The following is a 23,740-nucleotide window of genomic DNA, read 5'->3' as shown; positions in this document are numbered from 1 at the left end:
AAAACTTTATCTGTACACGGTAATTTCATCAGATTACAAATAGGCATATATCTGTATACAGGGGCATACGTGAGTATATATGGGTATAAAGGGGCATATATAGGCATGTGTGGGTATACACTGTATACTACTGTATGTACGTAGCGGTATGCATGGGTATATTATGGGTATACACCAGTCTATATGTGCATACAGGGATACACAGGTTTGTATGAACAAAACAAAAAAATAAATACACAAGTTACAGTAAGGGATACATGACATACCAACGAAATTTCAAGATGGCGGCAAATTTGTGAACTGCATTGAACTGTAACAATCGGAGATCTGGAAAGCTCGAAATAAAAAAGGTATGTACATCTAAATACCTCGCCATGTTGATAAAGTATTTAATTTGACCAATAAATGATTTTAGGGGTACTCCATTTAGGTACTCCATAGGGTACTCCACGGAGTAGGGCTGTGTGTTTTGTCCTCTCCCGTTACAAACACAAACAAATTCTAACTGCAATGTAATTAAGTTATCTTTGGAGAATTCATGCCACTTTTGACTCATTTAATTAAACAGTAGTGCTGTGTCCATAATTCCTCTTATTCTTGGAACTTGCCTATTCTTCTTTTAGTTTGTTATTTCGAAACAAATCTGTAGCAAAACGTCACACTGCCAAATGTATGACAAGCCATGAGTTTGATTTTAACAGATATATGAAATTTATTTTTACCTACATTGACATAATTTAACCAGTGTCACATAACACAGAAGTTACCAAAATTTCATTACATGTGAATGGGGCAATGGGTTTCAGTTATTTTTCTTTTCATATACTTTGCAGGAAACTTTGTATGATGTATCTTCAAATGTGAGTCAATAAATTTTGTGTAAATTAATATTATTACCCTGGTACTAATATAAATGCATTAATTAATTTGAGAAAATAAGGTCAGACGCTATACCTACAAATAAAACCCAATTATATAGTATTGTAATGCATCCATTTCACTGCACTGCTCTAATAACTTAATAGTTTAAAGACAAAGATGCACAACTAAAAAGGGTGTGGCTACACTCCCTGTTAAAATTGTGTGAATCCATCCAAGCATAACTGACATTATTGAGATGGCAATAGATCATGTGACATACATATAACAGAGCAGAGACAGAATTAAGTCAAAGATTTTTCCATGACAAAAGCATGTGATTGAGGATCGTACTTGAGAATGAAAAAGTTATTAAGACAAACAACTTTATATTGATTGAAATAATTTAATGTATATTTGAAGTGCAGATTATCAACGAAACTGAGTAGGGGTCCTCACACTTATTTGGACAATTTAAGCAATTGTCTCTTATAGACACCTGAAAAATTATTGAGAAAAAAGGTTTTTTTCTGAGATGACTTCTGCCTCAGATTTATCACTCAAGTTGTTGTATTTCTTGCAAATGTCTATGTATATCAATCCTGATTCATATTACCAGTAAATTGAAATCAAAAACGGTGGCAAACAACACAGGCCTCTACAACTATTTGGCTTAGACTGGTTTTACACGAGTGTGCATGACCATATGCAGTGAAAGAAAATCATGAGGAAAATTAAGGTACATGTGTCATACAGTTTTAAGAATAGCAAGCTGCAGGATCTGGGGCACATATACAGGTGTGAATTTGCTATTTATGAGCACAACAGGCCATGGGGGAGGAACCTCTGGTATTACAGTCAAAACAACTGGGATCTCCTGATTTCAAGCCACGTACCCCAGCTACTTATAGTAACTTCTAATGTTTTTTTTTATCATTTCCTTTTAAACTTTAGAAACCAACTGGTGAATATCCAACAGTGTTAGACATGTTGGATCTCGATGATCCAGTGATTTCAAATTGTTTGGTCGACCAGGTACGCGACTGTATCATGTGCATCCATGTTCTCGTCAGGGTCTGAAATTGCAACCAGCTCGTCACCAATGCGACTTAAATTTGAGCCTTGGCGACTTATATTTTTAGGCTAGTCGCCAGCTGAATACTGATCATGAAGACTAATATAACTACCAGTGAAGATCATTAATATACTAAGGCGATCTTAGACACTTATTAGTTTGTGTATGTTGGGCAGCCCTCTTGTGGACTTTGTTGTGTATACTCTTTTAAGCCTGCCATTTGATGTATTTGATTTCTATGTAATAGTTCTAACGTTTTCATGTTTTTTTAGCTTCACATAGAGTCTACTTTGCTCATAGAATCCAGGTCACAAGCGACTGAAGTAGTGCTTTCTAGGAATGCCCCAGCAAAGCAGGTGAACTTCATATTTCACGCTGTTGGACTATATTGATCTGCACATACTACATTGCTAAATGAATTAATTTAAGCTAGTGTTTGTCACTGACTTGTGGTATTTTGTTGTTGTTTAAGGACGGTGCTTACTAATTCAAAGCTATTTTTGCGCGGTTTTAACAATATGTGGGAAAAGCAGATCTCAACAAGTGATACTAAAATCCAAAAAGAAAATTGGGGTTAACCCTGCATTTTTCAAAGAATTTTCAACAATATTAGCAAAAAGCTTTAATTAAAATACAAAGCAATGTATCGCGTTCCTTTCCAACGTAAAGATTAATTATCTCTGAAAAATGCATGGTTACCCCCAATGTTCTTTTTGGATACCAAGAGCACTTGCTAAGTTCTGCTTTCTCCGCATAAATTTAAACCGCGCAAAAACATCCCTGCATTAGTAAGCACTACCGATAGGAAATCCGAGTATCTGGAGATGCACAAAACGTATGCACAATAATTACAATAGTAGGCACCGTCCTTAAGACATTTTGGCTAACTCTTAAGCCTTCATCAGTTATAAGAGCAATGGATGTTAGTACGCCTGATTTTCCCGGCGAGGAGGCAACCTAGAGGTCCCTGCGTAAAAAGGGTAAATGTATAAATTGGTAGATCTTGTAGGGGAAATCAATCTCGATTTGCTCAACTGGGCATGCAAGGTGGTATCAGTATTGCTTAAACGGGCGGGCCAGTGGTATTGGTATTGTCAGTGCTACATAGCTGAGGTGTTTTGGGGGTCACGAAGTAGAAATTCACAAGGAGAACCAAGTTGCTGTTCAAGTTAGCAATTGAAAAATCAAACATTGAAGCAAATCTGATGTAAATCAGGTTGCCAGCTGGCTCAGAAATTGATTTTGTCCGGACACAAATCAGAAACAGGAGTGACGATTTGTCTGACACAGATCAGAAACAGGGGCGGCATGTTCAGCATCTAATTTAAACATATCTCAACGTTTCATACTATCTTAGGCGGGGGCAGATGTAGTGAAAACTATTATTAGTTTAAAGTTGAAAAATGAAACATTGCGCAAGCAGCTTCATGCACTGTTTACCAAGGTCTTATAATAGTGCAAGATGCACAGTAGTTGGTTTTCATGCCGTGCATCTCAGTAGAATTTGCACTTTCATTACCTTTGGTTGCAAATTTCAACCATAGTTTGAAGCAAACTGTTAATTTTTAGCAGATTTCAATATTTTTGTAGGCCTTTGCTGCCAGCGGTGACCTTATAATTGGAGGGCGTTCTGCTAAATCCATTGCTCCTCCAAAAGATTGGCGGAATTATTTGTCGTCAAATGCATTTGAGGATGAAAGGTGAGTGTAAGAGGTTTTGTGAATCTCGTTGTGTTTTGTGGCTAAATGATTAAGGAGTGCAGAAATGGAAGCAAAGTGGTGTTCAGAACATCCAACTTTAGTTTAAAATGGGGCCAGTGGTTAACTTTCTTGTTGCAAACTTCCCAAAAGTGGGTTTTCAATATAATTATAGTTTTGCTTATTAGCCAGGGGCAACTACAAAAATCAAGTAAAGTAATTATCAGCCATTGTCGGTGCGACAAATTTGTAGTGCTGTATAGCTATCCCCACGCTTTGAAGGGTTCTTATTTAACAATTATTCCATGAGCGCGCGTTGGATATGAGATGGTAAATAGCCAACGAGGCGCGTAGCGCCGAGTTGGCTATAACCACTCTCATATCCAACAAACGCGAATGGAATAATTGTTTTATTAAATTCCTTAACCTCCAAAAGTTTAGAAGTACGAAATACGAGCGAAAAAAGCGAGAAAATCCTAGCGAAATCGAAAAAAGTTGATGAATATGCGATGTTGTGTAATACCTCGTGGTCAGACAGACGCAGGCTCATCACAAAAACATTTCTTACCTTTTCGCGTATCTCTAAGCTTCGAAAGTGATCCAAACTTTCCACAAAAACGTTTTTCTTTTGCTTTATACCGAAAGAAATTTCGCTTTCTGGCGTAAACGTTTTTAGTTTAGCAACGCTAAGCGCAATCATTTACCATATAAGGTCAAACTAAGGTATATGAGCTGATAACCGAGATTGAGTGAACCAATCAGAGCACGAGAATTGCATTATCCGAGGTTGAGAATTTAATAATTAATATTATTAATGCCTCAGTAAAAACATCTCACATGATTAGGAATAAGTTGTGAACCTTTCAACTTGCATGTATACTGGTATACCGGTATGTCAGCTTAGCATGTTTAGCAATAATTGAGCATTTTGTGATATGGATCATGTGGTCTGGGGTAAATTCTTTCTCTTTACATAATTGAAAAGAGAGAGGTACGTGATCCTTGAACTTTTCTTGACATTTGAGTCAAAAATTCAGTTGGCTTCAACGAGATTCGAGCTGATGACATTCTGGTGCAATGCTCATGGGTTCAATTCCTTTTGAAGGTGCCTGAATTTTCCATTGTCTAGAAGAGACAATAATAATAATAATTTGCTTAGCAGTCACTTTTAAATTAGTGAAGAGATGGGTTACGGTAACAACTGCTGTAAACTATTTTGCAGTCTTCGTTAATTTTCATAATAATTCTTGTAAATTATCATTTATAGGACATTAGTTGAGGAAATCAACAATTTAAATCATTTCAAGGATGGATATGGAAAAAAAAGGAGGGAGTTGGAAGCCTCCTTAAAGCAAAAAAATGTGAGTAATCCAAAAGTTTGCTAGTGCTTGTCAATAATATATTATTGTTATGAAAGGAATCTGACAGGTTTGTTTGTTTGATTTGTTTCTTGTTTTGGTTCATTTCTAGAGAGAACTACAACAAAACGAAGTTAACAAAAAGCAGTTGCAAGATTCAGTGAACAATCTAAAGTTGGTCAGTACTTACAGTACTTATACAATCCTTAATGTGCTTGCAATTGGGGCCTTTCATTTTATTGAAAGGAGAATTAATGATAAGGATCTTATCTCGGGATCATACACATTATTTCACTTTTTGCCATCTCAATTAAGCATTCAGGATTATTCTGAAGTTAGTTTTAGTCCTCTGGGCTAAAATGTAGAAGCTGTTAGTGTCAGAAGTACTTAGCTAAGACATCTCTGGTGCAAAAATAGAACCTCCTTGACACCAGTCGGTAGCTCCACCCAGCATTGTGCTACAAGGTCTCCTTACAGCATTAAATGTTTCTGCTATAGCATAAACTGTAGTTAATGTTTAGTGCAATAATAAATTGACGTTTGTATGTTACTGATTATACCAACTGTTCGTTTTTGTTTCCACATCCGATCTACACACATGTTTTCCTGCCTTCTTTTATTTAAACCAATTAGATTTTTCAGTAACATGTGCAGGCAACTCTCCAGCCAATGAAATATGCTATGGCTTGCCGTACATGGACATTTTAACACAAATCCTCATTTTATTCTTGAAAGCTAACTGAGTATTTTCTCATTGCGCTTGCTCTCTAAATTTCTCCCTTTAGCGGTTTAGCTAAATCAGTCAGGAGTTCTTCATTCCGGCAACCTGGGCACTTATTTTGTATGGCTACTCCTGGAAAACACCATTACCTCTCTGAACACAACCAAACTCATTATGGTAACCTGCACTCATCTATTTTCCTGGCAAGAGAGGAGCTAAGAGAGTGCTGATCAATTCCTTCGACTGCTGGCTATCTGTCTTTTCTGTGTACGCTACTGCCCTTTTAGGGGCATTTCCCCAGCAGGTGGTGGACTTCATCACATATCTCAACATTATTTAGTCGGCCCACAAAAGGTTTCAGAATTTCCAAAGGAGAGCTGCAGGGACGATACCCTATCCTAGAGGGCCATTCATCTCTAACTCTACCTTGAAAATGGGAGGAATTTTCTTGTCAGATACCCCTGCAACAACCCACTTAACCCAGCACCCTGGAGAGTCTTCGGAGTAAAGTGATAAAAAACAGCAGTGATTATCTCCTCACTCAGACACCCAAGACTCCTGTGAACATTGACCTACTTGAAAACTATCTTGATAATAACCCAAGCAAACTAATCATTTTGTGTTTTTTCTTTGCCTGGTGCTAAGGGAAGGGTTTCATATATAAAGCTATTCTGTCCCCAGGACTAACACATCCTGCTCTAAAATGTCAAAAAGAATGTGTCCACTGAAGTTCAGAATGGTCATACAGCAGGCCCCTTCATTCCCCTCCCCTCCCCCCCCCCTCCCACCTTTGTTAACTTCCATGTTACCCAAAAAGCACTCAAAGAGTGACTTACTATTTTCCACCTCTCTTACCCCCAAACATTTGCTATCTAGTATCTAGTATCATTGCCAACACTCTGAGGACTATTCCCTGGGATGTGTCAATAATTGACAAGGCCTTTTAACTTCTCCTCTCCTCTCCCTTGGGAAGGGTGCATTTATGTCAAAGACCAATCATGGTATAAAACACACTCTTGGTCTCAGTAAGAGGATCCAACAGCCTATTACCCTGTTTAATTCGTACAATATCTTTACATTGCTTGCCCCGACTATTTCTGTGATGCTTTCAGTATCTTTTTAAGACTTTCTGAGAGGAAGGAAGGAAAACTTTCTTGGGGGCATCATTTGTTTCTACTTTGTGTTTTTTTAATTTTGTTTTTGTTTTTGTTTTTTCTTTCTGAGCTTCTTTCACCTATGATGTGCACCCACTTGCTTTGTTCCGTATTTTTTATGCCCTTCCTCCATGAGGGTGCTTTTGGCACTAAGAATCAACATGGTGGTGTTCGGAAAAGATATCAAAATTCTCAGTGCTGTAGTGATCTATTAAGGGGATAGCCCTCAGAATCTTGTCTGAGGCTTCTAACAGCATGCTGCATTTGCACCATGTTGGGCATGGCGTCTGGTGTTCTTTTGAACAGCTCTTAGTAGCCTTAATGTGGGAGGATTCTGTTCCAGACCCATGAGCATTAAGTGTTGACGGCACCTACCCTTCAGATCCTCACTGAAGCGATGCCCTGGTTGCCCGAGATGGGATGAGAAATGGTGGCATATCCACTTTTCCTAGCTGGCCCAACCTTCCAGGAGCTTGACATAGGTACACACTGCTCAAGGCAGCTGTACTCCGTGCATGGCCAGTATGCCACTCACTGACACTAGCCTAGCCCAGTGATTGCTCTCACAGTGGCACGCGGTGCTCAGGTCCTGGACAACACTTTATCCACAGCCTCTTTCCTCCCACCAATACTGAGTGTTCAATATTATTGTGTGTGACATTAACATCAGTAGTTGTATTTGAAACTTGGGGCACATATTGTAGAGCCTGCAGACCAGCAACAGCAACTTTGTCTAACAAGAGCCTTGATAAATGACCTTGTTCCCCAGGAGTTCTTGAAGCACAATGGGTTGAGCATCTAACCTGTGTTGTGTAGGTCATTTTAAGTTTCAAATCCTGCCAAAGGCACATTACACCATTAGACATCAATAGTTATGCATTTGAAATGCCATAGGACACTGTTGGTTTAACTTTTATGTGTTTCAACAGGAAATTGATGAATTGATGGAAAAACTTGAAGAGGAAGTCTCACCTGATGTATCTGAGTTGGTAATGCATGACAACATTGTATTTTGTAAATCTTTTTGTTCCAAGTACATGCACGTTGTTTGATGTTAGAGAGATCGTCTTTATTAGTGAAATGAATAACGTGCAGTTTGTAAAAGAACCTTGCAATGTTTCCTCTAACATCAGTCATCTTCATCTTAATTCATTTCAAATAAATTATATACTTCATATAAATTCTCTATTAACCCATTTGACTCCTACAGGTGAGATTTTACTCTGTTTAACGCCAGACGATTTTACTCATCAATGGAGGGTAGAGGGTGAACGACCTCTACTTCCACTACAAAACTGCTGGATAATGTCTGCATTTAAATTGTTCAGGAGTCAATGGGTTAAGGTGATCCTCATTTCACTTGGAAATGATTATCTTACCTCCACAGAGGTCAAAGAAGGAATATTAATTTAATAATAATAATTAATAAACTTTATTATTCCACCATTGCACCATGTTACCATATTTTCTGGTTTGACCGGTTTAGAACAGAGCAAATACAGACAGAACGGGAGTTTTTCAATGAAAGGAATTGTTTTCAACAGGATGCAAAGCCTGAGAATTTAGCTTGTCATCGCTTGCCACTCATCATTTTGTTATCCAGTCAAATAAAGGACATTTGAATGGTTTTGTCTGTGTTGTTTTCATCATTCACACGTGCCTCATTATGCAATTGATACAATCAAAAGTCTTATATGATTCTTCCTCAGTGCAGGAAGAAGCCAAAATACTAGAAAATGGTATAATAGTGGCATAATAAATCCCTTCTTGAATGGTTTAGCAAAATTCAAGCCTACTGCCTAACGGTCACCCGGTTGCCTGCATGGGGCGCCTTATTTGCAAGCGCAGGCAACCAAATTTCTGAACGAGTAGTCCGAACGGGCGCCTAACTTATCACAGGGTGATTTATCCTCACTTTGAATTAATTAATTCTGGGCTCTTGAAAAAATGACTCAGGCTGCTAACTTTTAATGTTGGAAGCCCGAAGAGCGACGGAAGAATTTTCATAGGCAGCAGCCTTGAAATTATAATACGTGCACACATTTTCCTCATTGCTCGTGTTTTTCCTCACCCCTTCGAGGGGAAAGATCTTATGGATATACCCACCACGAGTCCCCTAGGTTAAACTCTCATTTTACAGATTAAGTCTAAGTGCCCATTTCAGTGATTGGGTCTAAACTTTCGTTTATCTTATTGCTATAGCAATATTTAGTTACAGAAACTGATTTAGAATGGTCATTTTTTTAGAGTTATGGCTGGTGTGTATATCCAATCCTTGCCCCTTCAAGGCTCAGAAAAATATTCGGCAACTTGCAAAATATCTGTGTGATCAGACCTTCAAAAGGTCACGGGGTAGCGTAGCTTTGTAGATTATAGAAGCAAAATTGAACGTGTAACACAAACCACCATGTGCAGAATCATCAATGAAAGACTATTTATTCCCAAGTAGCAGAGTAATGATGTGGTTATGATGATAAACGATGACAGTTTGAACGAAAAAGCAATTTTAAAAAATGAAACGAAACTAAGAATAATGTGCAACTAAATACAATAGATGAATAGTGATGAAACAATTTAACATAATGTATCTGACGGGAAACTAACTCTTAAGTAATTATACAATAAACTAAACAGAGCATGGAAACAACATAAATTGACTTACTTTCGTGAAGCTCCTAGCTATAGTAAGTACTTGAAAAAAAACAGCGATGGATTTGTAAAGCTTGGGATAGCACGATCACGATGACATCAGCGATGTCAAACTCAATTATTTGCTCTGCAGACCCCCTCAAATATACCCAATAACCCGTCATCCGAGAATCTAAACTTTACTAAATTACATATCAAGGAGCTCGAGGCAGTAGTAAAATAAACCAGAAATGTGTCTGTAAATGTTCATTTACTTTACTCAATAGAGCTCTGTTGTTAAATTCTGTCCAATTGCCCTGTAATTAACCATTATTCACACAAATGTGTATGGATACTTCAGGTATGCTTCTGTCACAATAAAGCCATCTGATGATTGTGTTAAGCATGAAATTCAGAGTTACGGACAGCCAATACTTTATCTTTGATTTTCTCTTTTAGTGTAATATTTCACATGTGTATTCTCTATCCAAATGCTTTGCAGTACACTTACAAAGTCAATCTGAATAAAAACATTTTAACTCAGTAGTTCTTATAACCAATGTAAATCATTATTTTTGGTTTTTGAAAAATAATACTTTTGTTTATTTGATTGCCTAAACAATGTGATTGTGGCTTCTTTAAACCTTTAGGAAACTGACCTTGAGCACTGTACACAACTCATTGCTGATCTCAGTGAGCAGGTATTGAGATAATTTATGAATAACATTATTGTGCAACAAAGTTAACAATGACAAACTTAGCACACAATTCTGTTTATTGGTCAAACCCCTAATTGCAGGCTCATATGCATTGTGACAGCCATTCCGTACAAGTCAGATTATCAGTAAACTTCTCACAGATTTTGTTTCCATATACTTTTATCCAGAGTGAAAGTGCAGAGGAGGAGTTGGCAGAAGCTGGTAAATTAATGGCTGAGCAAGAGGCTGTCAATGATGAGCATAGAAGACGAATTGGTGAAGTTTTCAGGGATGCAGAACCCCTGAAGGTATGAATCAAACTGAAGGAAAATTGGAGTTGTAGGTAGTTACCTGAACCATACTTTTATTTTAGGAAGGAGGTGTGAAGACCCATGGACAATGGACATTACAAAGTGATGACACATGGCCAGCTCTATGACCACATGACCGCAGCCCTATTCCATATGAGTTTACTTATCGTTTCATGATATTTCATACTTTGGTTTTTTCTCGAATCCTTTGAGCTGTTTTATGGTCTTGCCACGTGATGTTTGTCATGATTCTTTCGTGGGCTCTCTGCATAGTTCTAAGATTCAAGATTTGTTGTTTCGTAAGATTCCAGCTTTCTGATCAGTAAGGGTAACTGTAAGTAAAATGCACTGGTCATAAACCTGGCATTTAAGAATGATCAGAATGTCTATGTTTCTGAAGATCACACTCGAGCTCGCTCTGCCAAAGCTTGCCATCCAAGGGTGATCTCTTGTTCCTTCGAGGCAGAATCCATGGAAATGCATTGACTTAGATAGATGTAATGATCGACTTCTTCGATTTCGTGGGTCGTGGGTTACTGCATGTCCTCAGCAAACTGGTTGTACATTACCTTGGCCTTTTTTAGGTTCATGCTAAGCCTGACTTTGAGGCTAGCTTGGTTGAGTTTGTGTAGCATTTGTTGAAGTTCTTCAATATTGTTGACTAAGCTAATCACCAACGATTTTTATTCCCTTCATTTCCCAACATAGTTTGTGAAAGAGTTTTTCCAAGCAGGCAATGATGATGCATTGTCATAATTTAATGGCAACTCAATTTTTTTTTAAATGACATTTTTTGTCACAATTTTTATGCCACATACAGTGTTTTTTCAGCGTCTAGATGAAACTGAATCGCCAAAAACTGCATCTCACTCAGAAAAGTTGTTGGGTTAAAGTTACCTCTATTTTACCCAGGGACTTGAAAATGCAGGTTAATTAGATCACTGCTGATGAATTCCCTACAAAAATTCTGTGTGTATGTGGTCTCCCACATTGGTAGATTTTTTTTTTAAGTGCAAAGAAACAAGTGTCACTTAATGATTACTGTACTCAATTTTCTGACTTCTTTAGGAAAAGCTGGAGGCTCTAATACAAAAAAACGAGCAAAAAAAGGCAGAAAAGGAGCATTTTGAAAAGGAACGGGAAAAATTAGAGCAGAAAATTGATCACACAGAGCAGGAAAGGGATAGCCTCATCAAATTAGCCGAGGTAGGGCTATCCTTTGGTCAACACAATGAACGATGTCATCATAGGTTTCTATCAAACCCATCTTAGCCCTTTAACCCCCTGACGTGGCCCACATTGATAAAAAATTATCTGGTGTTAGACACAGTAAATCTATAATTACCCCTCTTAGGAAGGAAAGAGTAAAAGGGGTTCCCTGTCACGCAAAATGATGTAATTTCATGACACGCAAAACTGCCAAAAAAGTAGAATGAGACATTGCAATAACTGCTTAAAACTGTTAAACAACATAAAAGAAATACAGAAAAGAAGTGACTTAGAAAAACATTTGACAAAAAAAAAGTTGCAACAGAACATTTCTTAAAAGCATTCTAAGATTTAAGATTTAAAATTTAAAAAGGCTAAAAAGCTGAATGAAAATCGACAACGTTTTGACATTACCGTAATGTCATTATCAAGTCAAAAATGTATAAAAACTAACCTCTGTAAATACTAAGACAAACAAGTGATGAAAATAGTTTACAAGTTAAACAAAAAGTTTCGCACGTATGGAGTCCGTTTGGACATTTATGTTTCTAGTAGATGTGTTCCACAAATTAATATGAGCATACCAGTTTTTTTACCATGGCAACATACTGTGTTCCAGACCTCCCTGATATTAAAAGCTTTGCTGGTCACCTTCGCTATTCTGTTTTGATAGTTGCTAATTTTAATGAGGCCTCATCTGCATGATCCTGCAAGCATATAAATACCGGTATGTTAGGTCGAGTTTGTGGCCTTGTTTAAGGTCACCAAAAATTTGAAAATCAGGTTGGAGGGGACTGGAAAAGAGTGAGTTGCCATGAGAACCAATTTCTTAATAGCTGTAGATGTGTTGCTTATAGAACTATTAGCCTCCCAAGTTTCAATATGATCTCTTCTGCAAATTGGCTGAGATAGATCTATTTATATACTTGATGTTATATTGGGTTGAGTGAATGACATCATCAGTCCTCTCATTTGCATATTTTACACATTTTTGAAACTTAAATGTCTCTGGAACCAATGCAGATATTTTCCAAACAGTAAATGGTGTTTTTAATCTTTCATGAAATTCTATGTGATAAACCTAAAAATTCAAGGGATAAAATTTTGATCATGGTAGCACGTTAAACCCATTGACTCCCATTAAAGAGTAAAATCATCTGGCATTTTGGAGGGGGGGGGGGGGATCATGGATTTACATTGACTGGTGCATAACTACAATGATTCACATTTCAAATATGACATTTATATATATAGTATCCATCATTTCGCGATTTTTTACTCATTTCAGTGTTTTCTCCCTACAGCAAAAGGCAGAGAAGGCAATGCAACATTTTGATAGGGTTGAGACTTCTCGCACTGTGCAGGATCTTGAAACAGAAATAATAAAAAAGCAGAAATATATTGATGAAGAGGAAAGAAAGTAAGTTACTGGTTAGAAATATTTTACAAACCATTTAGGACTGAAGATTCAAGAAATTTAATTTTTTTCTGCAGCTGTTGCTTTTGCTTTGTTTTTGCAATCCCGTAATCGGCCCGTGGCATTACGGGAGTATAATGCCCTAAAATTCAGTCACAATTAGCCAATCAGAGCGCGTATTATATCGGCTACAAACACAAGCCATATAATGATAATATTTATCTTGAGATGCCTTCAGAAATGTGTTCAAGAGTAAAGATGACACAAGCAAGGCCTTCACTTCAGGATAGGATGGAAACTGCATGTCTACTTAAAAGGTTTGCTTTATCTTTGTGCAGCCATCAAAGTGCAGAGGAAGTAACAAGAGGTTATCATGACATTTTAGACAGATTCTCAGAAATAGTACAAAACACCACAAATATCCAAAAGTATAACAAGGTAAGAGAAAGATTTATTCTTCAAAATTATATAGCTTTTTAGTGATGTCGTAATATTTTTAACCCATTGACACCTCAAAACGTCCTAGGAGGCCCCCAGTTAACGAGTTAAATCATTTGACATTAGACAATAAAATCTGTTTAGTCTCACTCCCAGGGGTCAATGGTTTAATAGCCCACTTTCGATATATTAAAATTCAATACTAAACAAAAGGCATCATCTCGAGGCTCTGGGGAATAAATATAAGGATTTGTAAGAGTTTATTCCCCAGAGCCTCGAGATGATGCTTTTTGTTTAGCACCGAATTTTAATATATCGAAAGTGGGCTATTGCTGCATTTAATCCTCAATTTTTTTTCCCGGTAATGTTGGGTATCCTTTTTTTGACAAGAACCTGGGCATGGCAATTTAAAATGTAAAGTAAAAGGTCTGTTGAAGTGTCTATACAGCCTACAGGGTTTTTATGGTTTTGGCATCTCTGTAAAGCGTAGACAATTGTCCCAAAAAGAATTTTTCAATTCCGGCACTTTTTGACACTGAAATATGGCTTCAAAGTTCCTGTCATGTCAGGAACCGCACACCAAATTCAATTTTTTTGGAGGATCAGTTTTACTTTGTTCCCTTGACGGGTTCTTCGGAAATTATGCCTGATAGATGTGTTGTTGCGGGTTGTTCAAATATTCCTGATGCAGAGAAGGGTATATAGCATTACATAAAATTCCATTTTATGGTGACAATCGAAGTGAATCGAAGGCCACAAGGAAGAAATGGATGGACTTCGTGAAGTTAAAGCACAACAACTGAACAACAAGTACTTCATCCGCTTAGAGTTCTTGTCACTTTGCTCCTGAGGACTTCACATGGCAGCTATGGTCTGGAAATGCCAGCAAACACTCATAAAAGATAAATTATTGGTGTTCTTCCATTACCAAAGTTTCAGCTTAATTATTAATTACCAATCAAAGTCATCATCAGGTTGGTCATGCCACTGAAGGCGTGTTAAATGGGGTTGACAGGCCTACATGTACACAACCTCCCTTGTACATGGCTTGGTTTCCTTTGCCTTTGTCATATTTAATTTTGTTCTCTGGAGTACGTATTTGAATGAACACCTCTTTTAGGCTGTTCCTTTAAAGTGGTACTACGACCAAAAAAAATTCTTTTTTTCCTTTGGATTCTCAAAACTATGTTAACTAAACGCTAACTGATCATGACCCAAGTCTTAAGTTCTGGTTTTAAAAAGACACCTGTTTATTTTAACTGGAATTTTCTTATTTATTGGTCCGCCATTACTAACTTTAAAATCTTGAGAGAGCTGGGTCGAGGAGAAAATGACGTCAAAGACTCACTAGTTTAGGAATGCAATGCGTGTGTACGCGGCTAAATTAATAGGGAGCTTAAACAACGACAACAGCGACGGCAACGAGAACGTCATCTCAAAATGTAAATTCGCGTTGTTTTAATCGCTTCGTGACTATTTCAACCTTTTTAATAGGACAAGGGTGTGGTAGTTCCTCAAAAATGACACTGGTCAGAACGGCGCTTAATTTAGGGGAGAAAATGAAAATTTATCCTCAAGTGCTGGCGTTGTTCATAAAACCTTAAATTTGGCTATTTCACGTTGTAGTTTTGCTGACGACGGCAAAGAAAAGGACAAAAATGAAAAACGCACGTGCAGGGCGTGCAAAGCTATTGTTTTTGTCCACTAAATATGCAAATTTGTGACGTTCTCGTTGCCGTCGCCGTTGTCGTTGCTTAAGTTCCCTAATATGCAGCTCAGGGGTTTCAGGCTTTCAGACTTTTAAACCCTTGTTTTGCATATTTTATAGTAAATTGCGTTTACACGCTGAAATGTCAAGCTAGTGAGTAAATGACGTCATTTTCTCTAGATCCAACCCTCTGATGTCCTATCGGTCAGTTTTGAACGTGAGTAATGGCGGACCATCAAATTCAAAACTAACACTCAAAATAAACAGCCTTCGGATAAAATTCAAAGCTCAAAATTTTGCCAGTTGGGTGTTAAGTGAACACGCTTTCAAAATGGAAGAAAAAAAGGAAATGATTTTTTGATCATAGTACCACTTTAAGACTTCATTTAGCAATGGTTTTGTTCTATGTGACTTTAGATTTGGGTTTTTAATGCTGCTGTGTTTTTTTCTTTCTTCCAAGGAAATAGTTCGTCTTGATAACAATATTTTTAGTTTCGTGGTGTGATGATTTTTTAAGCAGTAATGAGAATGTGACCTTATGGCCTTACGCTTTTTCAATTTTTAATTCGATCTAGCATCAAGTGATGCACTTATTGGTGGCTCGCCCGGGATCTTTCTGTTCTTGAATGCCTATAAAAGCTATTACGTTGTACCATGTATCATGAGATAGCTGGCCTTTCAAAGGCTTTGTTTCCGTCTATTTCTTTTTTTTTTTTTCGCAGATCGTAATGCAAGGGTAAGCGCTTTCCGAGCCTAGTGGCCCAACATGCTGGAGCTTATCCCCGGTTTCCTTAGCATGAAGCGACAAGGAGTATTTCTACTCCCCCCTGTATGGGATGCTAGTCCATCGCAGGGTTACCCCCAGCCTTGAATTCGCCTGGGTGGAGAGAGGCAAAGTGGGAGTAAAGTGTCTTGCCCAAGAACACAGCACAATGTCCCCAGCCAGGACCCAAACCCGGACCACTTGATCCAGAGTTGAGCGCACTAACCATGAGGCCACCGCGCCTCCCGATCATAATGCAAACAAAGCCTTAAATGATCCTCAAGCTATATCTTCCATTCGAGTCGCTCCTGAGGTGATGTCACTAGTCACCAATCTTCGATTACGCGGTCAACTTGCATTGATTGGACGTGGCCAAAACACGAACTTTGAGGCGTGATTTTGAGGTCGAAAAGTGGTGAAATCAAAAAATTATTACCAACTCCGTAGGCTGGATAGACACTTTAATACTGGGCCTTAACAAAATGTTGAAAATGAATAGACAGACTACAAGAAGCAACAATAAAATTGTCTACACACTTATTCTATGACTTCCTTAATATTAAGCAAAACAGTTCATGAGTCTACACTTCTGGTTAGCAAAATATTATTGTACTACTACTATAGACGAGTATGCAACTGGTCAGCCAATAGGTTAGGAGAATTATTATAAAATAATGGTCAGCTTGAATGGGTTAAAACACAACATCATTACTGAAAATCTCGTGCTTGTACACGACTTTAACTAAGGTACATGGCTTGTGTGAATGAAACCAATGCTATTTGAAATCTTATTAGAGTGCATGCTAAACTAAAACTAATAAACTGAAATAGCACACGCATGCAACTTTGACGTAAATAATTATTAAAACTGACAGTTGAGCAAAACAATACCCGTAGGAATTTCAGGTGCCCACATTACTGACAAAGTGACAGACAACTGCACGGAATACTCTTTTCACTGAACAATCTGCAGGTGCTTCAAATTGACGTACACACAAAAGTCAGATATGCCCAGAGCTGCAAGTGATTAGATGCACGGAGATTTGTGAAGAAGAGCTCCCTGAAAACCTGTTGGCTGACTGTCGGTCGACTGTCGGCCGTCTGTTGTCCGACAATGGCCAACAGACGGCCGACAGTCTTCCCTTTGGTTTATTGTAATATTTTACCACACTTCTCCCCTTGGTTTGGGCAAAGCACGCAAATAAAATGCGTTGTCATTAACTTCTTTAGACAGTCCTTATACAGCTCGACTGGGCAACGTTCTGCATTAGCGAAATTTTTATATGCATGAACGTTCCGTTTGACACACAAATGGCACAAACTTCCATTGTTGGTTTTACTAATATCCTCCATGTACTACAAGAATTCACACCCTGATTCATCATGTTCTAAAGATAACTGAGGTTGTTTTAACTTCAAATTCCGGTGTTCCTGCCCAGCGCTCGAAGCAAACTGAATGCCAAAAACCCAAACCATAAGTATAGCAAAGAATCTCCCCATTCTTGCCACCTAAAAAACCATTTTCTCACAAAAAGGTTTTCTTGTTCTTCAGTTATAAATTTAGCCTGATTAACAACCACACCTACTCCTTGAGCAGCTTTCTCTTTCATTTGAAAATTCAATGCAGATTTTAAACTTCTAAATGTACAATCTTTCTTGTTAATCAAAGTTACATTACACACATAAAAACGTTTAAGTTTCACCTATCATTTCATATAAAGTCTTCCCTGGATACTCTTGGCGGTCTTCTCTTCTGACTTTGGAAATAAATCGTGCCAAGACAAAATCCAGCTGCGCCTCAGACGTTTCATTTAGACTCTTGTTTATTAACAGCTCGCCAAAAAACAAAATTTCATTACCTTCAACGACGGTAGTGCTCGTGGAACTCAAGCTCTGCGTGTTATTTACATGGCAGATTTGTCTTCCGAGGAATCCTCCATCCAACTTCAGTGCATGTGTACCTTATCAAAACTACCCTTTGCAACTTAAAACTCAAAATGATCAAGATGGAAAAAAAGTGTCTCTCACTTTCTACCGACAATAGGGAATTCATGCTAATTTCATCGTTTGCATACCAACAAATGACAAGGAAGCTCCTGAAATTGCTCATATAACGCAGAGGGAGCACAATAGGATTTTACGGCCTCAGCTGGCTGCAATATATCTCATAACGCTGACTGCCTCAGTAATTATCTATTAAATAATCACGTTAATTGCAACCAATCAGTGCAGAGCATTTTCGTTAATAACCTGTGTATAAAGTATTATTCTAAAAACGTGCTATTAGGAATGCACATTGTGTTAAGCCTCATTCACCCTCACATAAGCAATCCTAGTACATGTGACATTACACTGGAATTAAATTTTGGAAAACCCCAGAGGAATCACATAGATTGAGCTGATCAAATTATGTTGCTCGTCACAAATTTTTGTAGTGCAGTTGGAAACAAGGCTTTATTGTTCAAATTTAGCTTGCTTGGCAGTTGGCCCCCTTGTATGTTTACAAGACTATGAAAGCATTTATTATGCTGTCCCTTTGTTTTTAAGCATCTGAACAACGCGATGTTGAGGAGAATGAGTTACATTAAAGAAAAGAGGAAATTTATGGCATCAAACACTTCTCAGTTTTTCACTCAGCATTTGAGCCAGAGGGGATTCAGTGGACACATCACATTTGATCACAGTCAAGAGGTTTTAGAGCTTATTGTAAGTAAATGCTGCTACATGAAGGTCCTGTTACATTAGTTTTTTGAAAGTATAGTCTATTGTTTATCCTAATGCCATTGCTAATGACAAGTGTAATTTGATTGTTCACCATCTTTTTAGGTAAATGTCCACAAAGGCCCTGTAGGCGAACATTCTGAGAGAGGTGTCAATCAAAGCACAAGCAAAATGAGATCGTTGTCAGGTGGAGAAAGATCAGTGTCCACAATCTGTTTCCTGACTGCACTTTGGGGTGCCATGGAATCTCCCTTCAGATGTCTTGATGAATTTGATGTTTTTATGGTGAGTGAAACTTTGCAAGGTATAAGTAAAAAATCAGGCCAAGTTTCTTAAATTTCGAATTAAACTGGTGTCTCTGTGTGAGAGTATTTCCAGTATCTTTTTATTAACCCATATAGGCGTGGCCAAACGGATCCAACATTATCCAACATTGTTGGACGCCATTGAAAAGTGTTGAACGAGGTGGTCAAACGAATGCAACAGGTTGGATCCAGAATTTTGGACTCAAGAGTCTGGAACAAAATCTACCCAGAATCCTTAGAAAACAAACTCTCGCCATGTTGGCATTTTCAAGTTCCTTTTAAAATTATCAATAGAGTCACTCTCGGTGATAGCAAGAGAATGGCTGTTCCAGAATCTGGGAACTGCAACAGCAAATGCCCGGCCTCCAAAGGTCTTGCACCATGCAGGTGTGAGGGACCTTGAGAAGACGCAACACTGTTGAATGTGATAGCCAAACGAATACAACACTGTTGTTCACACCTTAGAACAAAAGATACGTTGGATGATGTTGAAGACGATGTTTGATGCAAATCAAACTTCCATAAGGTCGCAATAGTAGCAAGTATGATAAATACTGTAGGAAACAGTGTTTGGTGTCACGCTGTAAATAGTACCCACTTTTGTATTACGTCATGTTGTAATAATTTTTTCATCTACCTGTAGACTTTAGAACTGTTCACACTTAGGAACTCATTAAACTGATGATGGCATAAGCATGCCGAAACATGTCTTTTAAAAAAGTTGTCTGTTTCCTACAGTATAAATCAAACTTCATTCAACAACTTCCAACATCATACAACATAGTGGCTAAACGAGTGCAACATGTTCGATTCAACAATGTTGGATGATGTTACACTAACATGTTCAGTGGACCCCTTTGGCCAGGCCTTAATGGCAAGGAACATAATAGTGGACGAAAAACTCTTCCCTTCGAAGCCCCCACACAGTGTCTGTCTTCAGTATCACCAGTCCCCCAGTTCACGGTTATTTCTTAAGGATATGTTACGATGATGATGATGATGATGATGTTATAACAGAGTTTGCGACATCTCACCCTTTTCTTGTACTGTAAACCCCCTGTTTGAGTTGTAGCTTGCTGCAGAGAAAACTCGGCAGATGGGTAAAAAATACAACTAACTACTACGTTTTCCTTCGCATTTATTAATTGAAATGTCCTTTGAAAATAGTCAGAAACAACATTTCGAGACCCTAAATTGCAACATTTTCCGTGGGAGCATGCCCCCAGACCCCTCGTACTTTAGAGTGCATTCAGCGCTCGAAACATTCTTTGAGTGCGTACACCTTTAAAATCTCATGCTACACTCCTGATAGGTTGCAATTTGTTCTGGACAATTCACAAAGAACAATAATATTAAAGCACAAAACTGCATCAGTTTTGCAGGACCTTCTGTCACTTAGTATGATCATTAATTTTTTTGTACTGCTTTTAGGGGATAAGAGAATTAATGTCATGAAAGTCATGCTCTGCCCAGGAGATCAAATCACCCATCCGTAAAAGTATTCAGTATGTTTATAAAATTCTTGCTGAGTTTCTCGTTGTTATACGAGTAAGGTAACTTGATAAATTTGCGGATGGGCGATTTATGTTAGCTTTATCATCTTGTGGCAAACACAGAAAATCAAAAGTTTATTTAATCTCAAAGATGAAAACCAGCATAAGTCAAAATTATGTCATCTATCGTGCCAAGTGCTCTGGTGGCAAAACCTACATTGGGGAAACAAAAAGAAACTTTGCAGTTCAAAAGGCAGAACACGAGAACAAGTCTCATAACTCAGAGCCAGCCCGTCACCTCGCAAAACATTCAACCCACACATACACATGGAACATTGCATGCATCGAGAATGGAGGGCCTGGTAATTGCTTGCGAGAAACCAGCAATAAACAGAGCAGTACGTTCTTTCAGTGATGATTGCAAAACTGTTCCCCTTGGGAATAACTTAATCAAACAAAAGCAAGTTGTTTGTAAATTTCCACCACGTACCACTGATGATGACCGTACGGTCAAAAACGTTTTGGCTCCTTAAAATTTTTTAGTAACTTTTAGCCTTTTTTATAATCATCTTAAAAAAGGAACTATTATCACAGAACTTTATATATTTTCACACGATAATGTTTAAAGCTGCGAATAGCTTGTGAGGTGATGCACCAATGAAATCAAATCATATTAATACTAAGTATAAATACACAGGTGATTATACAAAATCACACGCTCGCATTGGCTCGCTATCTCGGATTATCAGCTGATAATCACCTCGACGGACAAAATGGCTGCCAGTAGTCGTTTTGCCACTGTAAGTGAATATCATTTTCGCGTTGCAATGTATTTTTTTTCTCTTTTTTGAAATAATCACCTGTGTATTTATACTAAAACAATTATTCGCCAAAAGCGAAGTGATTATCGGTGAATAATCAAACCTGGGACACATTGGTGGGAGGTGAACACTCTCACCGCTGGGCTATCCCTGCTCCTCCTTTCATTACATACCGGTAAGTTTAGAAGAATTATATTTAACACAGTGAAAGGAAACAACGTGCACAGTTTCACATTATCAAAGCTCAAATAATGTGATCACCAGAAATAAGGCAGGTGTGTTCATGTCAGTGTGATGCATTTGATAAAGTGTGGTAAATGAATTGACTTTGCATCTTTTTTGCAATCCATCGAAACACACTTTTCAAGTGACGTTATATTTTTTGAAAATCCAAAACGTTTTAGGCTAATTTGTAATGACATGATATTCTAGTAGCATCAAAAAAATGAAGCCATTGTGAATGGCATGGTTTTCAAAGATGGGTCTTTGGGTCCCCAACATTATGAAGATTTTCTGGTGAAAAACAGGTCCCTCAGCAGTTCACCTTTAAAAATTAAAGTACCTATGAGATTTCAGATAACTCAGAAGAGTCTTTACCTTTCCCTTATAGGACTTGTGGAATAGAAAAATTGTCACGAAGATGGTGTTAGAACTTGCCATGCTACCAGAGCAGCGAAATCGTCAGTTTATCTTCCTTACACCACTAGATTTGAGGTACCATAGTTATTTTTGTGATTGTCAGGACTTGTGTATTTTAATACTCAAACAAGACTATGAGATGTACAAGCCATGATGAACATGGAAAACATGCTTTTAGATGCTACTATGCATCTGCACCTAATACTGGAGCTAAATAATAAATTATTATGCATGCAAAAACTGAAACTTATGATTAAGTGTGACATACCTCTCTTTCTAAAGAAAGGTGTTGAGTATTTGATAAGAAACAAACAGTGTCTCTGATAACCTATGTATGAGCACTGTGTCTTGTCAATTTTGAACAGACAAATACTAGGATTTGAGGTGGAGAAATCACTTGTGGAGAAGGTTGCTTAGGAGAAGATGATGGTTCTTTGTCTGTCATAGGTGACTGAGCATTGGCCATACATGTAGATATGTTGGTTTCACCTGTTGGGCGCAGATGTCTTCGGTTTGCAAAAAACAATACCACCATCTGCCATGTTAACCACAAATAACGAAGGGGACAATACCAGGTTTACATGTCTTAATCCGATGGACTAACACAGGATCTAGTGGGTAAAGCGGTTGCAGTAACAGTGGCTTTGATTTTTTGTCATAACACAACTCAAACAATGAGCAAACCTTTTCCATAAAATGAAACAGTGTTCAACCCACTGACACCTTGTCAACTGAAGGCGTCATAGTGTGCCTGAGGGCTTATGTCCCCTCCTTTTAATGAATACTGGGCCCACCTGATTTTTCTGGTGGAGTTTCAATTATTATTATTTTTACCCTATTCTTCCTAGAGTGAAACTTTATATTTTAGTTTGTATGATGCCAGTTGTTTTTACACGTCAATGAGGGCATGTCAGGAGAGAAAGGCATCTGTGTCCACTCAAGAACTGTTTCCTTTAAAATAACAATTTTTTAAAATGGCAATTTGCTTTTCTTTTTAGCCCGACCCTTGCCCAATCCCTTCACAACGTGAAGATACTAAAGCTGGATAACCCTCGATGACCTTTTTTGAAACTAGAATTATATTTTTATTTCATAGAATTTTTTTTACTGTTCAGTTTTTAGCAAAATCAAATTTTTGATAGTTATTGAGTTTACACATTAAAATTTGAAACAGGATTGTTACAAGGAAAATACCTATTTATTTTTTGTATAGCTTTTCGTGTTAATAGTTTCATCTGTAGGAGAAGCATTTTTCATGCTTTCTTCACATTTTTATGGTCTTGTTTTTTAAAAATTGTTATATGTACATGTTAAAGTAGTGTTTTGACATGGCCAAAAGTAAAGTCAGTTATTATTGTCAAACTCCTGGTTGACATGAAAAGAATTTTAAAGTACTATATATTATCTTATAGTTACACAACACAAATAAACTTAGATTGTCTTAGTTTGTTGTTTGGTGTACCCTCTGTTGTCCAGGAAATTGGGAGATATATAGTGTTCTTACAAAATTGGAATCGTCGTTTAGCAGCACAATTTTTACTGTTACCAAATGACATATTGGAGGCCCTCTTCGAGATGAAAAGTGACAAAAATGCAATCTTACGTACCAAGGTAAAGGAAAAGGTACACCTTATTTAACGTCAGAAGTTCCTTTACCCTCTAGAGGGTATTCTCCCAGGAAGCTGACGGTGCACTCACTTTACCCCCCTCTTTCCATCAGTGCTCA

The 23,740-nt window shown here is 37.8% G+C and overlaps 1 protein-coding gene across 3 annotated transcripts in view; it reads left to right on the top strand.

The window, feature by feature from the left end:
• LOC137996983 (structural maintenance of chromosomes protein 6-like) overlaps positions 1-23,458 on the top strand; it is a 50,567-nt gene extending 27,109 nt beyond the window's left edge. For 2 of the 3 annotated variants that reach the window (XM_068842647.1, XM_068842650.1), the window contains exons 15-30: positions 834-860; positions 1,813-1,893; positions 2,206-2,289; positions 3,524-3,633; positions 4,898-4,991; positions 5,101-5,166; positions 7,793-7,852; positions 10,142-10,192; positions 10,378-10,497; positions 11,569-11,706; positions 13,014-13,129; positions 13,465-13,564; positions 18,583-18,741; positions 18,862-19,041; positions 21,986-22,089; positions 23,013-23,458. In XM_068842647.1, coding sequence (XP_068698748.1) covers positions 834-860; positions 1,813-1,893; positions 2,206-2,289; positions 3,524-3,633; positions 4,898-4,991; positions 5,101-5,166; positions 7,793-7,852; positions 10,142-10,192; positions 10,378-10,497; positions 11,569-11,706; positions 13,014-13,129; positions 13,465-13,564; positions 18,583-18,741; positions 18,862-19,041; positions 21,986-22,089; positions 23,013-23,073 — 1,551 coding nt within the window. In that variant the 3' untranslated portion in view covers positions 23,074-23,458. Of the gene's footprint in view, positions 1-833; positions 861-1,812; positions 1,894-2,205; positions 2,290-3,523; positions 3,634-4,897; positions 4,992-5,100; positions 5,167-7,792; positions 7,853-10,141; positions 10,193-10,377; positions 10,498-11,568; positions 11,707-13,013; positions 13,130-13,464; positions 13,565-18,582; positions 18,742-18,861; positions 19,042-21,985; positions 22,090-22,461; positions 22,590-23,012 lie in introns of those variants that run through there. The other variant, XM_068842648.1, reaches the window with a different exon arrangement.
• The last annotated feature ends 282 nt before the right edge of the window (positions 23,459-23,740 follow it).

This window comes from Montipora foliosa, chromosome 3 (assembly GCF_036669935.1).
Source record: "Montipora foliosa isolate CH-2021 chromosome 3, ASM3666993v2, whole genome shotgun sequence".
Taxonomy (NCBI): Eukaryota; Metazoa; Cnidaria; class Anthozoa; order Scleractinia; family Acroporidae; genus Montipora; species Montipora foliosa.
The sequence above is the reverse complement of the archived record's forward strand: the minus strand, read 5'-3'. Positions and strand labels throughout refer to the sequence as shown.